The sequence below is a fragment of the Balaenoptera acutorostrata genome, chromosome 16 (genome assembly GCF_949987535.1).
Source record: "Balaenoptera acutorostrata chromosome 16, mBalAcu1.1, whole genome shotgun sequence".
Classification (NCBI taxonomy): domain Eukaryota; kingdom Metazoa; phylum Chordata; class Mammalia; order Artiodactyla; family Balaenopteridae; genus Balaenoptera; species Balaenoptera acutorostrata.
In genome coordinates, this window is record NC_080079.1 from 60,812,439 (window position 1) to 60,837,319 (window position 24,881).

At 35.9% G+C, this 24,881-nt stretch overlaps 1 protein-coding gene across 6 annotated transcripts in view; it reads right to left on the bottom strand.

The window, feature by feature from the left end:
• Positions 1 to 807: 807 nt before the first annotated feature.
• ADK (adenosine kinase) overlaps positions 808 to 24,881 on the bottom strand; it is a 506,491-nt gene continuing 482,417 nt past the window's right edge. For all 6 annotated transcript variants that reach the window (XM_057530669.1, XM_057530671.1, XM_007166572.3 and 3 more), the window contains one exon: positions 808 to 1,619. In XM_057530669.1, coding sequence (XP_057386652.1) covers positions 1,495 to 1,619 — 125 coding nt within the window. In that variant the 3' untranslated portion in view covers positions 808 to 1,494. The remainder of the gene's footprint in view (positions 1,620 to 24,881) is intronic.

Below are 24,881 nucleotides of genomic sequence, written 5' to 3' on the forward strand. Positions count from 1 at the left end.
GTGAATTGGGTTTCCTTTTGGGGTGATGCAAGTGGTCTTGATTTAGATATTGGTGACAGCTGCACAGCTTTGTGAATATACTAAAGCCCACTGAATTGTATACTTTAAAATGAAAAATTTTATGGTATATGAATTATATCTCAATAATGATAAAAAAGATAAACAAGTATAGGAGACCTAAAAGTTGACTTAAACACAAACAAAACAAAAACCTGAATGCTTTTCTATGGTTTGAATTCAGTTTTATAACTATGATCTTTTTTTTCTTCAACAACAATAATCATAATGATAACAATAGTAGGTACTTATTAGACTTTAGGTAACAAGCATTTTATACTTAGTATTCTCTCTCAAATTATCTCAATGACCTTGTACATAGGGGTTATGATCACATTTTACAGAAAGGAAGTTGAAGTTCAAAGAGGCTGAGTAATTTGCCCAAGGTCATATCAAGGTAATTAAGTCTGACTCCAGAGGTTCTTTTTTTTCAGAGATTTTTTTTTTTGGTTGCATTGCACAGCATGTGGGATCTTAGTTCCCCGACCAGGGATTGAACCCGTGCCCCCTGCAGTGGAAGCACAGAGTCCTAACCACTGGACTGCCAGGGAATTTCCTGGAGGTTCTATTATACCATTTTGTGTTCCTTAAAACAGTGGCTTACTGGTCTCTAGCACTAAGTTATTTCTCAGTGTGTTATGTTGTTCTTTCTGCCTCCATCAACAAAACAGATATTATCTCAGGATCCAGGATTAAACAATGATCTTTCTTCCTTAGTTTGCGGAGCACAGGGCAAAGACAGAAAAAAAGTCCCATATGACAAGTTTTTATTTGTATCAAATTACAGAGTACCATAAGTAAATATAAGATTATGACTTGAATATTTAATATAGCTTATAATTTGGCAAATTATTTAATTATCCAAAGTTTATTACATGTTTGAGTACACACTGAAGAAATTACTTGGCATAACTTGGCAAGACAAATATTTCTGTACCTTATTTAACCATTTATCATGTATATACGTGGTACGTATATGAACATATGTGTGTATGTATGTATACACACACTTCTGAATTAAATATACTTGTATAAAAGCTAAAGATTTATATACTGATATTATCTTTAATTCCTTAAAAAAATCTATCATATTAAATTGCGTCTGCATTCAAAGCAGAAATGTAAAAAAATGATCACTTTACTAAGTACACATGAATTTACAAAGTAATAAAAATGAAACAAAATTTCTATTGAAATGTTATATTCCTGTTTAATTGACATTTAAGTGGCACTATCAAACTATGGAAATAAACCTCCGATTTTAGGTTGCTGAGAGAATAAAGATTCTAGTGCGTACTACTGTACCCTCTAAATTAAGATGAACATTATTATAGTAGGAAAGGTAGCATTTAATTTTCTTCTTTATTAATATGGGAATTCTCAGGAAGCCATCAGGGCAGTGTCTGTACTCCTGGGCTATGGTTTCCTGCTTTTTCATCAGTGGAAGTCTGGCTTCTCAGGAAAGGTGCAGCCAGTTCTCCTAATTATGACACTTGCTGCATAGTGGCCAGCACGGATGCATTCAGTCAGGGGCTTGTCAGAGACCAGCTGAGACAGAAAACCTGGAACACAGACAAAAGGGAAAAACATGAGTATTGTGTAACAGCATCAGAAATGTCATATGGGTCAGAACGAAAAATGGTCTACATACCTATGCCTTTCTTCAGTCTTGAGAGTGAAGTGTCAAACCTCTAGGGTTAGAGAGTTCTTTCCTAATATTTCTTTTAAAGAGCTCAAGTCGGGACGTGACAGCTCACCATCAAGTCAACCTAGTCTTTCTAAGCCTAAACTATCATGCTTTCCTTGATAAGGAGACTTTAACTCTGAGATTAAAAGGTTATAAGTAAGAAATACTGGCCAAATAATATTATATTGGGTCTTTACAGCTGAGAAATTATTAGTTATGCCTCTGCCTATCTCTCTGGATTCCTTCTGTATTGCTGTTATTCCTAGAAAATTGCTATTTGGAAAAAATACCTGGATATCTCTCTAAGAACAAATTTGAGAGTTGAAAAGTTATGAATGACCTTATATCTCTTTCACTCCCAGAAGTAACAGTGAAATAATTTCTATAGTCAAGCACCATGGACCTACTTGACATTAAAATAAATATGGTAAGGTAGGAAACAGTGTTGAGGCCTTCTGCTTCCGACCAACATGAAATAAAAGGAACCAGATTTACCCTTTCTCCAGAAACAACTTTAAAATAAAAACAAAGTATATGCAACAAAGTTTTTCAAATATTGTACTTCAGCCACAAAAGATCCATGAAAGAAGGGAAACAAATGAGGTAAACTGTAAAAGTTACCAGGCCACAATACATGGCCACAACACTCTGCCTAGGCAGAGCCTGACAGTTTCACTGACTTGAGAAGATGGAATTGGGAGTCAAAATAGGATAAAATTAAACATCTACACAGACTGATCAGGAAAAAAAAGAGGGGAGATATAAATTGCCAATATTGGTAATAAGAGATATGACATCACTATAGCATCTACACATGCTAAAAGGATAATAAGGAACATTAACAACTTTATGCCAATAGATCTGACAAGTTAAATTGGACAAACTTCTGGAGAGACACAAACTATCACAGCTCACTCAGGAAGAAACAGATAACCTGAAGAGCCTTCTATCTATTAAATATTTGATTTTATAATTAAAAAGTACATTAAAAGCACATAAATAATTCCAGGTTCAGATGGTGTCACTGGTGAGTTCTACCAAATATTTAAGGAAGAAACATAATGTCAATGCTATACAAACTATTCAGAAAACTGAAACGGAGAGAATACATCCCAACTCATTATTTGAGGCCAGCATTACTCTGATACCAAAATCAGAAAAGATGCAAATATTTTAGCAAATCTAATCCAGTAGTATATTTAAAAAAAGATAGTAAATCATAATCAGGTAGCATTTATCCCAGAAATACAAGGTTGATTTAACATTCAAAAACCAATCACTGTAATCTCCCACATTAACTAAGAAAACCATAAGATCATCTTCACAGATGCCGAAAAAGCATCTGACAAAATCCAAGATCAGTTTCTAAAAAAAACTTTCAGCAAACTAGGAATAGAAGGGAACTTCCTCAACCTCATAAAGGGCACTTGTGAAAAACTTGCATTTAATATCATTCTTAATGGTGGATGATGGAATGTTTTTCCCTTAGAATTGAGAACAAGGAAAGAATGTTCGTTCTTAAACATTGTACTGGAGACCCTAGCCAGTGCAATATGGCAAACAAAAGAAAGAAGAAAAAGCACCAAGACTGAAAATGAAGTAAAATTGTCTTCATTTGCAGATGGCATGACTGTCTATGGCTACGATTCTCAACAATGCCAAATGTTCTCTGGGGGGCAAAATTGCCAATGTCTGGAGACGTTCTTGGTTGTCAAACCTGCAGCAGAGGGTGCTACTGGCAACTAGTGGGTAGGGCCCAGGGATGCTGCTAAATATCCTATGATGTCAATAATGCCGAGACTGAGAAATCCTGGTCTATGTAGAAAATCCTATGGAATCTAGAGAAAATTTACTAGAACTACTAAGTGAGTTTAGTATAACTGCAGGATACAAAATCACTATGCAAAAATCAATTGGATTTCTGTACTAGTAACGTGTATATAGCAATTGTATATGCCAGCAAAATTGATATTAAAAATAGTATTCACCATACCATCAAATATGTGAAATACCTAGGGCTAAATATGACAAAAGCTGTGTAAGACATTTATTTACACTGAAAATGACAAAACAGTGTTGAGAAAACAAAACAACAATGCTGAGAGAAATTTTAAAAAGCTAAGTAAATGAAGAGATATAAAGTGTGCAGAGATCAGAAGATTCAATATTGTTATCAGCTCTACTGATTCAAAGTAATATCAACCAAAATTTCAGCAGACTTTTCTAACAGAAACTGACAAGCTGATTCTACAATTTATGTGGAAATGCAAAGAATTTAGACTAATCAAAACACAACTTTGAAAAGAAGACTACTTGATTAAAAAACTTATTACAGAACTAAAATAATTGAGACATTATGGTATTGGCATAAAGATAGACAAATCAATGCAACTGAATAGACAGTCCAGAAGTAAACCTACTTCTATATGGTCAATTGATTTTTACAAAGGTATTAAGTAATTCAATGAAGAAAGGATAATCTTTTAAACAAATGTTCTTAGAAGAGCTGGATGGCCATATGTGAAAAAAACCAAAAACAAAAGCCCCCACTTCTACTCTTCCTCACATCAACCACAAAAATTAACTTGAAATGGAACATAGGTCTAAATATAAGAGTTAAAACCATAACACTCTGAGAAGAAAACTTAGGAGGAAACCTTAGTGATTTTGAACTTGCCAAAGATCTCTTAAGACATAAAAAGTGTAAACTTTTATGAGAGAAAAAATAATTTGACTTTGCCAAATTAAATACTTTTATACCTCAATAACAAGAAACAACCCAATAAAAAATGGGCAACAGTGTTGAACAAACACTTTAGCAAAGAAGATAAACAGATGTCAAACAAGCACATGTAAAGATGTTCAATATCATTATTCATTAGAGAAATGCAAATTAAAGCCACCATTAGATACCACTGCCCACCCACCAGAATGGCTAAAATTAAAAAGACTGAAAAACCAAGTGTTGGCAAGGGTACAGATCAACTGAAACTCTCATATACTGATTGTGAGACTATAAAATGATAAGCCCCCTTTTGAAAACCATTTATCTGCATCTTAAAAAGTTAAACATATACCTACTATATGACTCAGTCTTTCTATTTCTAGGTATTTAACCCAAGGTAAAGGAAAGCATTTTTTCCATACCATGATTTGTAAATGAATGTTCAGAGCAGCTTTATTTGGAACAGCCCAAAACTGGAAACAATCCAAATAGCATGGAAGCAGTAGATATGTCCATAGTGATGGTTTCATAGGTGTATACATAATTCAACATTTGTAAAACTGTACACTTTAAACATGTGCAGTTTACTGTATGTCAATTACACTGCAATAAAACTATAAAAAATTGTTACAGTTATAAATAAGATAGTCAAGAACAGAAGAATCTGGGGCTACTTCCCTCTTAGGAAAACCCAAGCTGCTGTAGCAGTACTCAAATACTCAGAAGAACAGATGATAATGAGAAACTGTTCCGTAGCCAGACTTTTAGGCCCTCCCATAGCCCCTGGGCAGCTGGGGGGTGAAGGTTAATTTAAAAGCTGTGGTGTAGTGACCTGTACAGAGCATTATAAGAGATTTATGTTCTTTCTCTTCTACCATTCTGACCACACAGGCTTCTCCCTGTCAGATTTGGGGAATGCTCTGTATTCAATAAAATAAGTAAGTACGCCCAACCTAAGAATAATTAATTTGGTTAATGGAGTGATGTATTTTGAAGACGTTTGCTTAGAATGTGAAATCAATCTCTCAAGAGATTTAGTAAGAGTATTTTATCAATGGGTTTTCAGGTAACAGTCAAAGGTCGATATTAACTTTCAGCCAAACTGTGAGACTAAACTGCTCAGCCCACACAGTGAATGGAGCAGATGCCAAATTTAGTCAGATCAGCTTACAATGGAAACACGTCTATCAGAAGACTTATAAGGAACATCTGTTTTCCTCATTCCTCCTGGTATGTTCTTTGAGAGCAGAGAAAGGGAAACCAGTTTAATACCATGCAAATATGCTACTCCCCATCAAGAATCCCAATCTCTTCTCCCAGATTTAGTATTCACTCATGATTCTTAACTGAAGCAACTTAAACTGTGACGAATTTCTAACTCCAGCACTCCTTTCACATTTACCAGTCAGCTTCTGGCATTTTACTATATGCAAGAGCTTACCTTTTCTCCCATTTATTATTTTTAATCTAATTATTTATCAATAAGGAGCACAGACTTTTGTTTTTTAATCAATGGTTTATAATTCATTATAGCCCTTAATTTGGTGATCAAAATGTCCCACTTTTTGCCAGTAGGAGCACCTTCAAGCTGGCTCAGGTGTCCTTGGACGTACCCTCACACTATTTTTGAGCACTTCCTTACTTTCTGGCATTATGTTCTGGGCTCTTAAACCCACCCTATCCCAGCCCTGGAATCAGCCATTTTTCCAAGGATACCTATTTCCTATTAGGGTGGAATGGTATTAGAGACCAAAGTGTGGGTGGTAAGTGCATTCTTTGCTTTTGAACTCTGTCAGCGAATTGAGCTAGGAAGTATGCATGTACACACATGCACAGATATACATACTTACAGACATAAATGTGTACATATGTATATACATATACACACAGACCTATTTTAGAAACTGAGTTGACACCAATATTTCCAATTCCAATCCATCCCCACAGAGTTCTTTCTTACCTTCCCCCCTTCCATTAAAATGATTTTGTACTTTCTTCTATAGTGAAAACCCTAGTTCCCAACAATATCAACACATTTATTTATTGGCTCAGTTTTTTTTTTTAATTGGAGTATAAGTTGATCTACAATTGGCTCAGTTTTGAAATGTCTCTAAAACAGCTTCAAAATTGCTTCACCACTTATTCTACGAAAACCCAAATCTACTAAAAAGAGTTTGGAACTGGTTTGCTGTTCTCCAATGTACTCAAATACTGTGTTCAGTTTGCTCTTTAGATTGGTTCTCTTTTTTACTCCACTTTAGAAAGGTTCACTTTACTTAAGACTGAAAAAAATGTTGGGGTCGTGTGTTTCGGTTTGCTTTCAGTTTTCGTTCCCCACTTTCATCCTTGTTAATTTAATGTCTTTAAAAATATGTAGAATATTAACATGTTTCCAAGTAAAAACTCTAAAAAAGGTATACTCAGAGAAGTGCCATTTCCTTTTACCCTGTGCCCCTCTGTGCCCGTCCCCAATTTCACTGTTTTCTGGTTTGCCTTCCTGTTGTTTATTTTTGTAAAGGTAAGCAGACATATGTGCATTTTCTTATTTCCTCTTCTTTCTTACGCAAAAGGAGATAGCATAGAATACATGCCCTTTTGCACTTTGCTTTTTTCACTTAAAACACCACCTGGAAATCACTGCATATTAATACATAGAGATTCTCCTCATTCTTTTTTACAGCTGCATAGCACCATATTGTATGGATATACCATAGTTTATTCACTCCATCTCCTATGTGTGAATGTTCACATAGTTTCTAATGCTTTGAAATTACAAATAATTCTGTAATGAATAACATTTTGCATACATATTTTTGTGTTGTTGGGTGTGTGTGTGTTATCTTTGGGATAAATTTCTACAAGTAGAATTTTCTGGGTTGAAGGGTAAATACATAAGCAGTTTTGTTAGATATTGCCAAATTCCCCCTCCTTGGGGTTGAACTGTTTTGCATTTCCACTAGTCATGTTTGAGGGTGTCTGCTTCCCCACAGCCTCAACAAGAGAGTATACTGCCAAGCTTCTGAATTTTTGCCAATCTGATGGGTTAGAAACAATATCTCAATGTAACTTTAATTTGCATTTTTCTTACTATGGGTGAGGTTGAACATCTTTTTATATGTGTAAAGAACAAATCTCTTTCTGTGAGTTGTTTATTCTGATATTTTGCTTATTTTTCTATAGAATTTTTGGTCTCCTCTGCCCCCCCCCCCCAATTTTTAAAAGTTCTCTGCATTTTTAGAATATTATTCCAATAAAGTATTTTGTAGGTAGGAAAAATACAAATAATGACAATATGCTATTAATATATACAAATTCTGTGCCAGTAAGTAAACAAAGTGCTTATTCATATTTCATTCACTGACTGTGGTGAATTATAAAAAGTGTGGTTGGCAGACACTATAGCAGATAAATATGGCTTGCAGATAAATTTAAAAAAGAATTTTGCACTCTTTTACTGAAGATTTTGGGCCTAACAAGAAGTCAAGAAGTAAAATCTTAAATAACTGACTTGGCTTGTGTACTCAATATGAAAAAGTACCTTAGAAGCTCTTTTTTGGGGGCCATTAGCTTACGGTCCTTGTCAGTACATCATGTTGAAAATGAAGGGTAAGGCTCTGCATATATGCCTTTCAGCACAGCCATGAGAAGAGGAACAGGAGGCATAACACTGGAGAACAAGAAACATCAATACAGGTTTCCAAATCAAGAACTCATACGCTGAGGCGATTGTTGTTACCTTTTTACTTTGGTTCATTCTCTCTGTGACCTCTAACTCCCCTCTGATCCTTTTACAGATAGGCTTATCCCAGGGCCTCTCAGACTTTCCCCAACTTTAGACCAAGTCATGGACCATGGGTCTCCAGCTGTTGAGGCACAAGGTAGGTTAAGGCTTCTCAATGACACTGAGTTTGGTTCCTAGGGCTAGTATCAGCTGGCTCTGAATCCTGGAGCAATCACAGACCCAGAGCTCTCAGAATAAACCTCTGTCCATTAACAACTGGTACAGCTTATCACCTTCTGGTAAATTTCATTTGGAATTTTCTTTTACTGATGTTAAAGAGAGTGATCTGCACATATGGTCACCTTATCTTTGATAAAGGAGGCAAGAATATACAATGGAGAAAAGAAAGCCTCTTCAATAAGTGGTGCTGGGAAAACTGGACAGCTACATGTAAAAGAATGAAATTAGAACACTCCCTAACACCATACACAAAAATAAACTCAAAATGGATTAAAGACCTAAATGTAAGGCCAGACACTATAAAACTCTTAGAGGAAAACATAGGCAGAACACTCTATGACATAAATCACAGCAAGATCCTTTTTGACCCACCTCCTAGAGAAAGGGAAATAAAAGCAAAAATAAACAAATGGGACCTAATGAAACTTAAAAGCTTTTGCACAGCAAAGGAAACCATAAACAAGATGAAAAGACAACCCTCAGAATGGGAGAAAATATTTGCTAACGAAGCAACTGACAAAGGATTAATCTCCAAAATATACAAGCAGCTCATGCAGCTCAACATCAAAAAACAAACAACCCAATCCAAAAATGTGCAGAAGACCTAAATAGACATTTCTCCAAAGAAGATATACAGGTTGCCAACAAACACATGAAAGGATGCTCAACATCACTAATCATTAGAGAAATGCAAATCAAAACTACAATGAGGTATCACCTCACACCAGTCACAGTGGCCACCATCAAAAAATCTACAAACAATAAATGCTGGAGAGGGTGTGGAGAAAAGGGAACCCTCTTGCACTGTTGGTGGGAATGTAAATTGATACAGCCACTATGGAGAACAGTATGGAGGTTCCTTAAAAAACTAAAAATAGAACTACCATACGACCCAGCAGTCCCACTACTGGGCATATACCCTGAGAAAACCATAATTCAAAAAGAGTCATGTACCACAATGTTCATTGCAGCTCTATTTACAATAGCCAGCACATGGAAGCAACCTAAGTGTCCATCGACAGATGAATGGATAAAGAAGATGTGGCACATATATACAAGGGAATATTACTCAGCCATAAAAAGAAATGGTTATTTGTAGTGAGGTGGATGGACCTAGAATCTGTCATACAGAGTGAAGTAAGTCAGAGAGAGAAAAACAAATACTGTATGCTAACACGTATATATGGAATCTACAAAAAAAAATTGGTTCTGAAGAACCTAAGGGCAGGACAGGAATAAAGACGCCGACATAGAGAATGGACTTGAGGACACAGGGAGGGGGAAGGGTAAGCTGGGACGAAATGAGAGAGCAGCACTGACATATATACACTACCAAATGTAAAATAGACAGCCAGTGGGAAGCAGCTGCATCCCACAGGGAGATCAGCTTGGTGCTTTGTGACTACCTAGAGGGGTGGGATAGGGATGGGGGGAGGGAGACGCAAAAGGGAGGGGATATGGCGATATATGTATACATACAGCTGATTCACTTTGTTATACAGCAGAAACTAACACAACATTGTAAAGCAATTACACTCCAATAAAGATGTTTAAAAAAAAAATAAAGAGAGTGATCAATTTTGGCATAACTGAATCCAGTGTCGGAGACGAGGCCTGAGACATAATTTAAACTGTGCCAAGGTGCTAAGCTAGTTTTTTCCTCAAAGCACATAGAGGTGGGATGGCTGGTGTGGGCAAAAGGCAATGTGATTTCCTAACTTCCATGTAGTTACTGTAGAAGAGATATAACATTTAGAATTTTCTTAGTGTCATTTACAGAGAACTGAGAAATATCGTCAGTAGATATGAAAGCCTTAATGAAGACACTTAAGAGCTAGGGATATTTTAAAAGGAAATGAACAAAGTCTACAGATCAATTTTTTCTTTTCCATATAGTTCCTCCACTAATAGTTTTCATGGTGGCTGGAACTAAAAACCCAGTAGACTCCATTACTGTTCATTCAACATTCACAGTAAAAAGGATGAGTTAGCTTTTCTGATTATCATCAAATATGGTTACACGGCTTATGCTTAAAAAAAATCCAACAATTTGAAGAGGGGACTAGTTAAATCCAGGCAATGGAATAACAGAAAGCAGTTAACTAGAATGAGTTAGATCTTCACGTGCTGCTAAGAAACAACCTCCAAGATATGAGTAAATGAAAAATCAAGAGATTGAACAGTAAGCCCAGTATCCTTTCATTCGATGAAAACGGGTGTATTCATACACAAAGTTGCACAAGTACAGGATATTTCTGGGCGGATTCAACAGAAACTAGCAACCAAAGCTACCTCATGGAGGGGAATTAGTGGACTGGGGTAGGAGCAATGTTTACTTTTCATTATATATAAATACACTACTTCTATGATATATATATATATGTATCTCCTTTTTGTGCTGTTGTATTTTCTACTGCTTACAGGTGTTATTTCTGCAATAAAAAGTAGATTAGAAACATTTTCCCATACCTTTAAATATTCTTAGAGACCATGCATTTTAAATGTGGATGTAGCATAATTTACTTAATCCCATTTTTGGATATTTAGTTTTTTTCCAATTTTGTTTTCTACCATAATTAACACTGTAGTGAATATCTTTATAACATTTTAATAACATTTATCATTGTGCATGTTTAAAAATTTTAATTTCCTTAGGATAAATTTCTTTAAGGGTAATTAATTTTAAGGCTTTATAGCCACATTGCCAAACTCCTTTTCAAAATTATCTTATTAATGTATATACCCAATAGCAGTCTTGCTATAAAAAAATTGTTTGATAATCTGAAAAGTGAAAGGCAGAATCTTGTTTTAACTTACAGTTATTTGTTTATTAGGGAGGTTGAAAACTTTTTTTGTTTGTATGCCTACTGACCATTTGTATTTCTTCTTTTTATGAACTGTCTGATGACAGCTTTTACCTATTTTCCTATTGGGGTATTTCTCTTCTTTTACTGATTTGTAAGAGATATTCTCCCAGTTTGCCTACTACATATGTTGTGAATACTTCCCGTTATTTTGTCATTTGCCTTTTATTTCTATTGTTACATCAATATATTTATCTTTTCTTTAATAATTTTTCCACTGAATTTAGGCTGAGAAAGGTCTTCCATACCATGAGGTCAAATAAATATTACCTTATATTTTCTCTTAGTTCACTTAACGCTCATTTAACTTTTTTACTCCATCTAGATATTGAGTATGATGGGAGTGATCAACCTTCATTTTTCCCAGAGAGTTGTATTTTTGTTCCACTACCATATCTTAAGCAATCCGCCCTGTTCCTATCATTTTTAAACATTTTATTTTGAAATAATTTTAGATTTAAAAAAGAGTTGCGAAGATAGTACAGAGTACTCCTGTACTCATCCTGACTTTATTAAATTCTTACATGTGTTTTCTTCCATTTTTGCTCTTTGGTCAAATCTTTGCAATGCATTTTAGATACATGTGTATTCAAAACAGTAAAAAAGCAAAATTCTTATGTGTCTGAAAAATTATTATCATTTCCAGATTTCAGAGACGATTTTTATTTTCTGTTTACTTTTATTTCCTAAATATTCTATAATAAGCAGTATTACTTTTATAATCAGAAAAAAAGCCAATAAACATTATTTTAAAGAATAACATGGGAACATTTAGCTATTCAGATAAATGGTTAAGAAAAACGCATTCAAGAATTTCAGCTAAGTGGTATTTTATTCTGACAGTTTTCCATTCATGCTTTTAGAGTTTATTAGTAATTGTAGCCACTTGGGAACAGAGCTTTCTGCAAAGTAAGTCAGTATAAGAATCAGTGTTAAGTACAATGAAATCGGTCACTCTTGGAAAGATTCCTCAAAACTAAAGATCTTCACTACTTTCTGTACCCTTAGGCTTAGGGAAACACAGGCAGTGTTAGAGGAGGCATCTTAGAGAGTTTTTGAGGGAATCTTAGCACAATCTTTCTTCCCCACATGAAGTCTTCATCTTTAGAAGGCATATGCCAAATAAATCAGTCTGCATCTTTTGAAATGGAAATTCAAGGACCAAGGTTTCCCTAGCAGAGATTCTGGGAGAATTCCTCACAGAATTAAGCAGAAAGGATCACTGTACTTGGATAGCGTGGTCATTATGTGATATCAATAAAACAAGCTTCTGGTAAAAATGGTGAGGTCACTGGCCATAGGACACTGGCCTTAGCATCTCAGAACACTGTAACTGATGAAGTTGGGAAACATAAGGCACACACACAAACTGAAGATATTGGTAAAATGAGGTGGGTGGAAGAAAGGTTTTTCCATTTTGGCCTTTTTTGTTTTTTAAATTAATAGACTATTTTTCAGAGAAGTTTTAGGTTTACAGAAAAATTGAACAGAAAGTACAGGGTTCCTGTATTCCCTCTCATCTTCCCATCCCTCAGTTTCCCCTATCATCAACATCTTGCATTAGTGTGGTACCTTGCTACAATTAATGAGCCAATAATGATTCACGAAAGTCCATGGTTTATGTTAGGGTTCACTCGGTGTCGTTCATTCTATTTGATTTGAAACTGTATAATGATTTGTTATGCACCATTACAATACCACACAGAATAGCTTTACTGCTCAAAAAACTCCTGTACTCTACCTATTCATCCCTCTCACTCCCCCCTCAGCCCTTGACAATCACTGATATTTTTACTGTCTTCATAGTTTTGCCTTTTCAGAATGTCATATAGTTGGATTTGTACAATTTGTAGCCCTTTCAAATTGGATTCTTTCATTTAGCATGCTGTATTTGAGTTTCCTTTGTGTCTTTTCATGGCTTGATAGCTCGTTGGTAAATAATATTGTATGGATATTACCACAGTTTGTTTATCCAGTTACCTATTGAAGGATATCCTGGCTGCTTCTAAGTTTTGTCAATTAAGAAAAGAGTGCTATAAACATTTGTGTGCAGGTTTTTATGTGGACATAAGTTTTCAACTCATTTGGGCAACCAAGGAGCATGATTGCTGGATCATAAAAGACTGTGTTTTTTTGTTTTTGTTTTTTGTTTTTTTTTGATAAGACTGTGTTTTGTAAGAAACTGCTAAACTGTCTTCCAAAGTGGCTGTACCACTTTGCATTCCTATCAGCAATGAATGAAGAGTTCCTGGAGCTGCACATACTCACCCTATAGGCCACACATACGAACTCAAGATGCTGCTTAAACGATATGGGTGAAAGAATGTTTTTTCCATTAAAAAAAAAATTCTGTAAAAAAATTTTTTAATTAAAAAAATTTTTTAAAACATCTTTATTGGAGTATAATTGCTTTACAATGGTGTGTTAGTTTCTGCTTTATAAAGTGAATCAGCTGTACATATACATATATCCCCATATCTCCTCCCTCTTGTATCTCCCTCCCACTCTCCCTAACCCACCCCTCTAGGTGGTCACAAAGCACCGAACTGATCTCCCTGTGGGGTGCAGCTGCTTCCCACTAGCTATCTGTTTTACATTTGGTAGTGTATATATATCAATGGTACTCTCTCACTTCGTCCCAGCTTACCCTTCCCTTTCCCTGTGTCCTAAAGTCCATTCTCTACGTCTGCGTCTTTATTCCTGTCCTGCCCCTAGGTTCATCATAACCATTTTTTTTTTTTTTAGATTCCATATATATGTGTTAGCATACGGTATTTGTTTTTCTCTTTCTGACTTACTTCACTCTGTATGACAGACTCTAGGTCCAGCCACCTCATTACAAATAACTCAATTTCATTTCTTTTTATGGCTGAGTAATATTCCCTTGTATACATGTGCCACATCTTCTTTATCCATTCATCTGTCGATGGACACTTAGGTTGCTTCCATGTGCTGGCTATTGTAAACAGAGCTGCAATGAACATTGTGGTACATGACTCTTTTTGAATTATGGTTTTCTCAGGGTATATGCCCAGTAGTGGGACTGCTGGGTCGTATGGTAGTTCTATTTTTAGTTTTTTAAGGAACCTCCATACTGTTCTCCATAGTGGCTGTATCAATTTACATTCCCACCAACAGTGCAAGAGGGTTCCCTTTTCTCCACACCCTCTCCAGCATTTGTTTTTTGTAGATTTTTTGATGATGGCCATTCTGACTGGTGTGAGATGGTATCTCATTGTAGTTTTGATTTGCATTTCTCTAATGATTAGTGATGTTGAGCATCCTTTCATGTGTTTGTTGGCAACCTGTATACCTTCTTTGGAGAAATGTCTATTTAGGTCTTCTGCACATTTTTGGATTGGGTTGTTTGTTTTTTGATGTTGAGCTGCATGAGCTGCTTGTATATTTTGGAGATTAATCCTTTGTCAGTTGCTTCGTTAGCAAATATTTTCTCCCATTCTGAGGGTTGTCTTTTCATCTTGTTTATGGTTTCCTTTGCTGTGCAAAAGCTTTTAAGTTTCATTAGGTCCCATTTGTTTATTTTTGCTTTTATTTCCCTTTCTCTAGGAGGTGGGTCAAAAAGGATCTTGCTGTGATTTATGTCATAGAGTGTTCTGCCTATGTTTTCCTCTAAGAATTTTATAGTGTCTGGCCTTACATTTAGGTCTTTAATCCATTTTGAGTTTATTTTTGTGTATGGTGTTAGGGAGTGTTCTAATTTCATTCTTTTTACCTGTAGCTGTCCAGTTTTCCCAGCACCACTTATTGAAGAGGCTTTCTTTTCTCCATTGTATATTCTTGCCTCCTTTATCAAAAATAAGGTGACCATACGTGCATGGGTTTATCTCTGGGCTTTCTATCCTGTTCCATTGATCTATATTTGTGTTAAAAAAAATTCCTAATACTTAAAAATAAAAACCGCTCAAAACATAAAAGTATATGCCTTATATCCCATACTCACTTATCTATTTCACTGCTTGGTGAACCTACTATATTTTACGTTTGCTGTCTTCAGAAAGCTACATGATTCACTTCAGACACTTTTGGTAATCTCCACGGCTTTGGTTCAGAGCCTTGAGGACTGGGTCAATGATCTAATGAACCATTTGCATTCCAGATTGCTATAATACTATGCTTTCCCTACTGTCTCCATCCCTCACCCCACCCCAACTTATTCATTTAATTTATCAATGTTCTTTATACAAGAGTAATATCGAACTACACACTGTACAGTAGTGACAAGTTAATTACATAGTTATTAAGAGATAATGTGGGAGTAGTAACATAAGTTATCATGTAATTACCTTTGTTCTCAGAGGCATTATCATGTAATTAAAGCAAACCTGATATAATATTTTACAGCAACTAAGAGTGCTGAATTCTATATTCTCCCTGTCCTTTTCCCTGTAAAAAATTTGCTGTCATTTCTGGATCAATTTGATTTTTCAGTTCTTTGTTCATTCTCCATCTTTCTTAGATATCTACACTTTAGTGATGATTTTATGGGCTCTCTTAGACTGGCCTGCTGTACCTTCTAAACCAATGGCTACCAGATATATGCTGCCACACGGCACGTGAGACAGTAAACTTAAAGGCTGTACTTTTTTTTAAAGGCTGTAGTTTTATTATTATTACCTGTGCTTACTTTAAGAGACAGAATAAGATATAAATTAAAATGTTGACTAATCTGAATCCTCAATTTACTAGACTTATGCCACTACCACTCTGACCCTTGTATACATATGCAAACTTGTGTAAGAAGCAAATGAAAATAAAGTAAAAACCTAGAACGCTATCAAAAGTATTTTGATTTATTCAATCAACCAACATTTATTGAATGCCTACCATCACTAGGTACTGTGCTAGACACCAAAGGATTCAAAGATGGATAAAACATAGTGTTAATCCTTGAGGATTTTATAGTTTTAGGAGAGAAAGCCACATAAATACTTTAAAAATAATCCTGGCAGAAGTGTGGAGCATGAATTTACTAGGAAAGAGACTGGTGGCAGAGAGATCTCGTAGGAGTCTACTGGAATATTCTAGGAGCGTTTCTCGAAGTGTGGTCCCTGCACCAGCAGCTTTAGTGTGACCTAAGCCCCACCCTAGACCTATCGAATCAGAAACTCTGAGGACAGGACCCAGCAATTTATCTTTTAACAAGTCCTCCAGGTGATTCTGATGCATGCTCAAGTTTGAGAACCATTGTTCTAGGGTGACAGATAATAAGGATAGGATGGAGAATAAATAGTGATTTGATGTGGGTGCTGATGAAATTTAAAAAATTAAGAACAATTCTGTGGCTTAAAGCTTAGGAAACTATGTGGAAAATGAAACATGGAGTATGTCCCAGGCTCAGTTCATGTCAAGTGCTCTTCACCAGAGTCTCATTGCTTTTCCTGTGAAGGAGCTACATTTTACCCCACTCCCAGTAAGAAACAGCAGTAAAGATCCTAGGTAGGACATGACAAGGGTGCTGTTATTTGAGGCACTGGACATTCCACTGGGCATTTTGGCAAATCGAATCTAGAGATCTACTGGGTAACTTCAATACGTTCTATGAAATCTTGCCAGGAGCCTCTGACCTGTATGCTATTGTCTATTAACGGCAGGAACTGATGTTCAGGATTATGATCTTGAGAATCAGTTTTCATATTCATACTACAGGTATTAAGGGAAATAGATATGAAACGCTGCTTGCTTCCTTTCCTAACACATGTGTTCTCTCCACATCTACATCCATTTTAAATAACAGTAAAGAAAAGGTAGCTGTGATCAGTCTGTCACTGGATTATTCACATATACATTCTAGCATAGTTTAATGTTAAGTCAAGGTGACCTGATACGAAAGTATGGCCTAACCTGCTATTTCCTGACTCACTCCCTTTCTGACAAAATCCCTCAATAACCAAGTTCTTAGATATACTGACTAGAATGGTTTCTATCTGATGGTAGGAGGTAAGTTTGTTTGTAGCTATGCATGTGATTAATTGACTTATTCATTCATACAACGAAAATTTACTATCTACTCTATGCCAGGCACTGTGGTGGGTCCTGAGGATACATTGGTGAATAAGACACATAGTGTCCCTGCTCTCTTGAAGCTTATATTTTAATGGGGGAGATTTTTAAAGAAGTAATAAGTTAGTAATTAAGATAATAAAAAAGTAAATAAGATAATTCCAGAGAATGTTAAGTCCTATTAAGGAAAACGACTGTGTGTAGCAGTACAGAATAGTGAAGGGACCCATGTTAGATAGGATGGTTAGAGAACACTTCTAAGTTGAGACTGAGGATGGGAAAGACACAGCCATGTAGAGTAGGGAAGAGCATATTAGGCAAAGGGAACTCCACGTGCAAAGTGTCTAAGGCCTTAAGGAAGACCAGCATAGCCACTGCACGCAAGCAAAGGTGAAAGTGGCATGAAATACAGATTCAGAGATAGGAGATCATATAGATCCTTTTAGGCCACTATAGGAGTTTAGACTTTTAGTCTAAGTGCAACTAGAAGCCACTGAAGGGTTGTAAGCAGGGGAGTGAAATAATTTGATTTCTCCTTAAAGTGAGTACTTTGGCTACTGTATAGAAAAATGGAATAGAAGGCAAAAAAGACTGAAAGTATGGAGCTCAGTTAGGAAGCTACTGTAGTAAGTAAAAAACAGGCCTGAGTTAAAGTGGCAGAAAAGAAAAAGCAGAAAAATGGATGGATTTGAGATCAGATATGAGATATATCCTTAAAATTGAGTCAAAAGAACACACTGAAGGTTTGGACAAAAGGAAAGGAAGGTATTAAGAATGATTCCTAGGTTTCCACCTTAAGATATAAGCTGTTTGATGTTCCATGTATTGTGTGATAGATGGATCATGCTGTAGGGAACATTTTCAGAACTCTAAGTATGAGAAAAAGGGCAAAGACAAAGCATGCAAACATACATGTGTATAGAGCCCACCCATCCATTACCCTTTTAAGAAAAACTGCCTCACCTCCAGCATTGTTGAGGGGGTCAGTTGATGTATTTGGAGCATGTAAATCAACGCTTACTGCTAACTGGACCAAGGCCAGGGCATCTGACCCCAGATGTTCTTCCAGTATCCTATTTATGAATGGCACAAAAAGTGAATTGAGCTAACCTACTGTTCCCTTTCAGGAGCCAGAATGGAAAGCAAAGAAGGACCAGAAAGACCAGGAAGGAAGAAGCAGACATGCAATGCAGCTGAGTGACATTAATGTGTAAGCAATGGAGTGAAGATCCATGAATACCTGCTGTTGAGGTCTCTAGAACTGATGGAATCTAGAATCATCATCTGGCTCCACTCTCAGTAAAAACTTGTCCAGTTTTGGTTATTGCTTGAGATTCCTTTTATGACAGGTAACACATATGAATCCTTACTATGTGTCAGGTACTGTTCCTTTATAAACATTATTTCATTCAGCTTTTACTATAACCCAAATGAGATAGGTACTTTATCCTCATTTTTACAGACGAGAAAACTGAGGCTCAGAGTTGTCAAATAACTTGTCCATAGTCCCACAACTAGTTAATGCCAGAACAAGGACTCAAATCCATGTCTTCTGACCCACTGTCTTAACCACTGTTTTATAATGTCTCCCTTAATGCTTATGTGCGTCCTTAAAAAAAATTCCTTATTCTGAGCCAGATGAAATGGGTTCCTGTTCCTTTGACCAAAGGAGTCTGATGAAATAGTGCCTTAAAGCCAACGTATGGCTGCCCTACTAGATCCTGCACCCCTGCCCCTGCTTCCATGACAACGAGCTCCCTCACATAGTTGTCATTCTTAAGAAAATTGAATAGAACAAAATAAATTACTGTATTGTGGGGATTTTGAAATGCACATATATAAAACAGAATGATATATTATAATCATAAATCTATATCATTTCTTTTTCCTCTGTCTTTGAATACTTCAATATAGAATAGAGATCGAAATAAACTGTGAAAAACCAATTTCTTCCTCTACCTTCTGAAAAATTAAAAGAAGGAGCTCTGGTGGTGTCCACTTACGTAACAAAATTTTACAACCTGCTACTCCAAGGCTTAAAGGCTTAACTCAGGGTAGAATTTGGCTTATAACTCTATAGCATTTCAAAGGCAAAGAAAACTCCCCATCACCTTCCACTGTTCTTTTTGACAGAGTCTGTTACTCCTAGGCTTTAGAATTGTTCATCCCTCAGACATCATCATTTTTATGAGTTATTTAGGCAAGCTGGGGCAGTAGTGCAAGAAAGCATGAGTTTACTGTAAGGCACTGAATAAATGATTGTAGATATGGGAAGAAGACTAATTTTAAATATAACGGTAAAACTTATTTTTAATAAATTTTCAGTTTTGTGTTCATCATCCTAGGTGACGTATTTCAACTGTGGTGTTTTTCTAGTCATTTGCAAGACAGCAGGTAGAGTGTTTATATGAATACCTTTCATCAAATTCTATAGCTAATACAGTTTCTCTAGAAGGTAAGCAACTTCTCAATCTGACCTGTGTCTTTTCCACAGTTGTTCAATCAACTTTTATCTTTAAGATGACGACTAACTTACAGCAGGCTAGAATATTTTAGATTCTTCTTTAATGAAGGAAGGTATTAAGAAAACAGGGGTGGCATTGACAGTTTTATGTGTCTAGGTCATTTAGGTTAAACATTTAAACTTAAATGTTTAATAAAGATGCTAACTGGGTATTTTTTCCTTTATAGGATGTGTTTTAAATATTTTATAATTGCTTTATCACTTCCTTAAAATTGAGTTTTCAGAAAAACCGTGTACTTCTGCTGATGAGTACAGATCACTGTCTCTTTACATTGTGTTCTAGTGTTAGCCTAATTACTAGAATGAGAAAAAGTCTGAAAAACCTTTAGCCATTAAATTCATACATTTAACAAGTTACAACCTTGAAATCTTGCTCTACCTGAAAGCACCATTAAAAGTGCTTGACTATTATCACTAGAGGAAATTTTTAATAAAAGCTAATTAAGCTATGAAACTCCCAAATGGTTAACTGATTTTAGGGGCTAAATTTCTGGTACTTCTAATTATCCTCTGATGGCTTTACTTAGTGTTTCACAACCATGACAGACGACAATGAAAAACTGCAGTGAAATTCATCCACCCTGACACTGTGCTAAGCACCAGCTTCTCCCTCTCCAAGTAAAATCAATACTCTGTTTGAGTAAACACGTTTACAGCTTTATTAGGATGTCTTGCTTGTTCTGTAACAGCTACTTGAAGCTGTGGTAACAAATCGACTCAACTCAGTTAAACCTAGAGAGCTGGGTAAGAGGCCCATCGATAAGGCTGTTATAAAAATAAACTGCAGGAGATCAGAAAGCTGGAGCAAACAGTCTGGTAAATGTCAATATTTTCCCTTACAGAGGATGACAAAAACAGTGAGATTATGTGGAAAGTCTTTTCTTCCCCCTGAAAGATGTCTCTTGTTTCAACTGGATAAAGCATTTCTACTTTTTGTGTACAACTCTTCTGAATGAAATTTTTGCTTCCTAATGCCCATGTGCATCTGGAACAGGAAGCTGATGTAAATACTTGGTATTTCTCCTACCATTTCAGATTCTTTATTTTCCTTTATATAAAGAGGTTTATTTTGGTCTTCACTGACTTTATAAAATGACCTTATTCAAGTTACCTGGAATACCCGTGGTGGCTTAGTCTTACCTTCTTTTTATTAATGAAAGAAAATTTCTGTCATCCACATTTGGGAGGTCATTTCAACACAGTGTTCGCTCTTGCTATAATGTTGGTGAGACCTCATGTTGTACCTTCCAAATTAGGCCTTCCAAATTAATGCATTTAACAAGAGCAAACAGTGTTAGCTATAGTCAGGCTACATAACCTCCTGACGAGTGGTAGTACATAAAAATGTCTGCTACCTATTAGGAGCAAGCCTCCACAGTGGCTACAGCTCTACCAAACAAGAACTCACATACCCTCTTTTAGATGTTTACAGGTTGCTCAAAGAACTAACATATGGCAGGAAATTCCCACTTCAATTTGGCTGGCTTAGACTACCCAGATGTGACAAAGTAATGGTTTCCCCCTGCTGAAAAAGGCTCAGATGTAAACTTTTTTTTCCTTTCATTTTTTATGTAGTTTAGTTAGTAAAATTTTATTTTGTTTTGACTTCATATTGACTACCAACTAGTCATGAACTTAAGTAACAACTTGTGACTCATATGTTAGAAAACACAGATTTTTCTGGAAAAAGGAAATCAACAAACATTAAATTTTGAAATAACTTAAAAAGCTACTGTGCCTATCAGGGTAAGGTCTGACCTAGTAGGTATTTGCATAATGAAAACCAAAGCCTAAGTGGCGTCAGATGGTGTAGTGACTGACACGCACAGGAAGTCAATTCAGAGCAAAGGTTCCTTCACGACAGCTAAGCACAATACATCCTCCCACACAAAGTGAGCAACTGAGCAGTATGGTATAATATATAGGCAGTGGTCAGTGCTATAACAATGAGGATAACTTATCTGCTCTTTCTGGTGTATGAAAATGGAAACTTGCCAAACTGTATTAACATGGCATGGGATATTGCATTTGAATTAAAAAAAAAAAAAATCCCAAACCAAAAAAACCTTTCTATGCCCCTAATTCAGGAAAGAAGCTCCTGAAGAGTACTAAGCAGTATGTTTTACTTGTATGGATAAGGTGCCCTTGCACCCCAACCCCTTTCAAAATACTGCTTTAAAGATCATTCCTCCTTATGGAACAAAAATGTTAGAATCTGAATTTTAAACCTAATGTGTGATCTCTTGATGTGGTTCCCAAAATAAAAGTTTAGCATATGCTTCTGTTTATTGTTAAAGTTAAACATCTTGGATACCCACATACCAAAAAAACTACATCAAAGGCTTCTATCCATTTGGGGTATCAACTCTTGACCTATATATTTCCAAAAGGCCTATATAACAGACTACTTAACTGACAATTTTCATTTGGGTTATGAACACATGTAATCACTGGATCATGAATTAATGAGCCAGGAGATCTGGCTTCTAGTATTGCATATTTACAATTAACTCCCTTTCCTGATCCATCAAATGGGGGCTTTTTAATAGACCATGTTAGGTTTTCATACCTAACATCAACTCATTCAAGAGAGTTGCTTTTTATGAGCAACCAGATAAAATGTGGATAGGGTCAAATGGGGATTTGTTTAATCTCATTTCATTCTGATTCAGATAAAACCTCATTTGAACACAGTTTCACTATTGAAAGTTTGAAAACCTGAAAACCAGAAACGTGATTTTAAAAAATACTCCCTTTCAGCATTAACATTTTAAGCAATATAATTAAAAACAAAAAGACTTACCAGGACAAAGTCATAGCTGCTAGAGTGTTAGAATAAGGAGATGACAGTAAGCTTATTTATGCCCTAATTCATAAGCAAGATAACTAATTTTGTCACTATTTAACTCAATTCAAAAACCTGTATTTGATCAACTGACAATTTCTCACAGCAGGGTGGTTCTAAAATTCAAAGAGCACTTGACGACAGAAACTGGTTTTAATTTTCCATTTATTTCATGGGATAGAAATAAAACATACATATCTTAATTTTATAAAATGTCAATGTAAACTGGATAATTAAATGAAAAATAAATTAAGATCCTGTGTTCATACCCCAGGTTTGGGAACTCATATCTGAAGTGAGAATAGCTGTAAATTTAGTAATTGCATTGATAATTTTTGTTTGTTTTATTCAGACCCCTGTTTATAGTAAATAGCCATATAACATCAGAGATTACACTTCATACAAATTTTCATACAGTTTGGGAAGTTGTTTGTAATAACTTATGCACCATTGGTAAGACTTCTGCTAGGTCACAAGGTTGGCCAGGCTATGCATCAGTACTACCGACATGTGATTTCATTTATTTTGATTATATTAATTACAAAACCAATAAAGGCACATTGTAACAAATTCAAACATCTATGAGACAAGATTTTAAATTGAATACATTCAGCTTTACGAAAACTTACTATATTGCTCCTACCTTTTTTTCATTTTGCTACTGACTGATGAAATCTGTTAAGTCATAGATTGGCCCCAGTCTACAGACTAGTGTTTAGAAAAGCACTTTGGCTATTTTTCCTCACTTGGAGAGGAAGACAAGAGGATACTAATGGAATGGAGTATAACAAAATCATCAGAGGTAAGAAATTTGGGGTCAAACTTTGAGTTTGAATCCTGCCTTTCACTGTGACCTTGGGCAAATTACTTAATCTCTCGAAACTCTGAGACCAGAGGAACTGTCCAGTTGAGCCTAGGCCCAGCTGCCAATTCACAGATTTGTGGAGCTAAAGAAATGGTTGTTGTTTTAGGTCACTAAGTTTTGAGGGTAGTGTGTTATGCAGCAAAACCTAACTGATACAGATTGGATGAATCTGACAGATAAGGTAGGTAAAATTGACCAAATCCATGTAAGAGCAGCTTGGACTGCTACTGGATTCAAGTGAGTTCCATTTGACTCACAAATATCGTAGGCCAGGAAACTGATATACATATATTTTGTCATATCACAATTCTGTCTAACAAAATTAACTTCAGGTATTTTGCTTGTGACATTTCTTCTGGCCCTCTGCTACTAAATGAAATCTTATAAATACCAACATTGTTTTCTTAGAATAAGCATTTCTTAATAACCATCAAATATAGGAGATGTAAGGTTCATACTTAAGTTTTGGGGTCTGATAGCCTCCATGGCTCAGACTGTCTCTGAATTATCCAAATCTCCAGAAGACAAAGTCTTTTGAATTCCATTATCTACTTACAATTGCTTCTAGATGGAGGCCATCCAGGATACTAGATCTTTGAGGGAACATTCCTGTTTGTGAAAAATTCCAGACTTTATCCTAAAATCATCCTGTATCCCATGTTAATGAAAGTTATTTCTCATTTTTGTCATGGCTTGAGGATCATCTTTACCTCTTTAGACCCACAAAGGCTTAAATAATCTTAGGCAAGACTCTTGAAATTTGGTCCTGGTCCAATGTCAACTCATCAAAATCTCTGGATGTGAAACATCAGAGTAGCATGGCGTGAAGCATCCTAAGACTGTGCAAGGTGTGAATCTCTCTTCCCTTTCCCCCTGTGTGAACTTGAGCTGCTGTCTGTGGTGTATTTCAAATTCCTAATGACCAAGTCAATCCCATACCTCATTTGATGGTTTTAAGGGAAACTGCTTAAGAAATCAAACACCAAAGATGTCCTGCTAGAGGTGAAAGGCAGGGAAAGGGATCATTGTTGCTGTGGGATGGGGTAGGAGTGTGCAGCAATCATCTTGGTTACCACCCACAAGTAAATCTTCTGCATACAGTGGGTCATATGAAGGTTTCGTTTTTGGGTGAAGAAGTGTGAGAAATGATATATTCAACACTCACCAAGTTATTTTCTAGTCCTCTGAGTTGACAGCAAAGGAAGGGGGTGGTGTAGAAAAAAAAATCAGAAGACTTCTACACCACTTCTTTGTACAGCACAATGAAGCATCAGTTAAGAAGAATGGGAGAGTAAATTACAAATGTTTGGGAATAAAAAGCAAGGTGAGAAT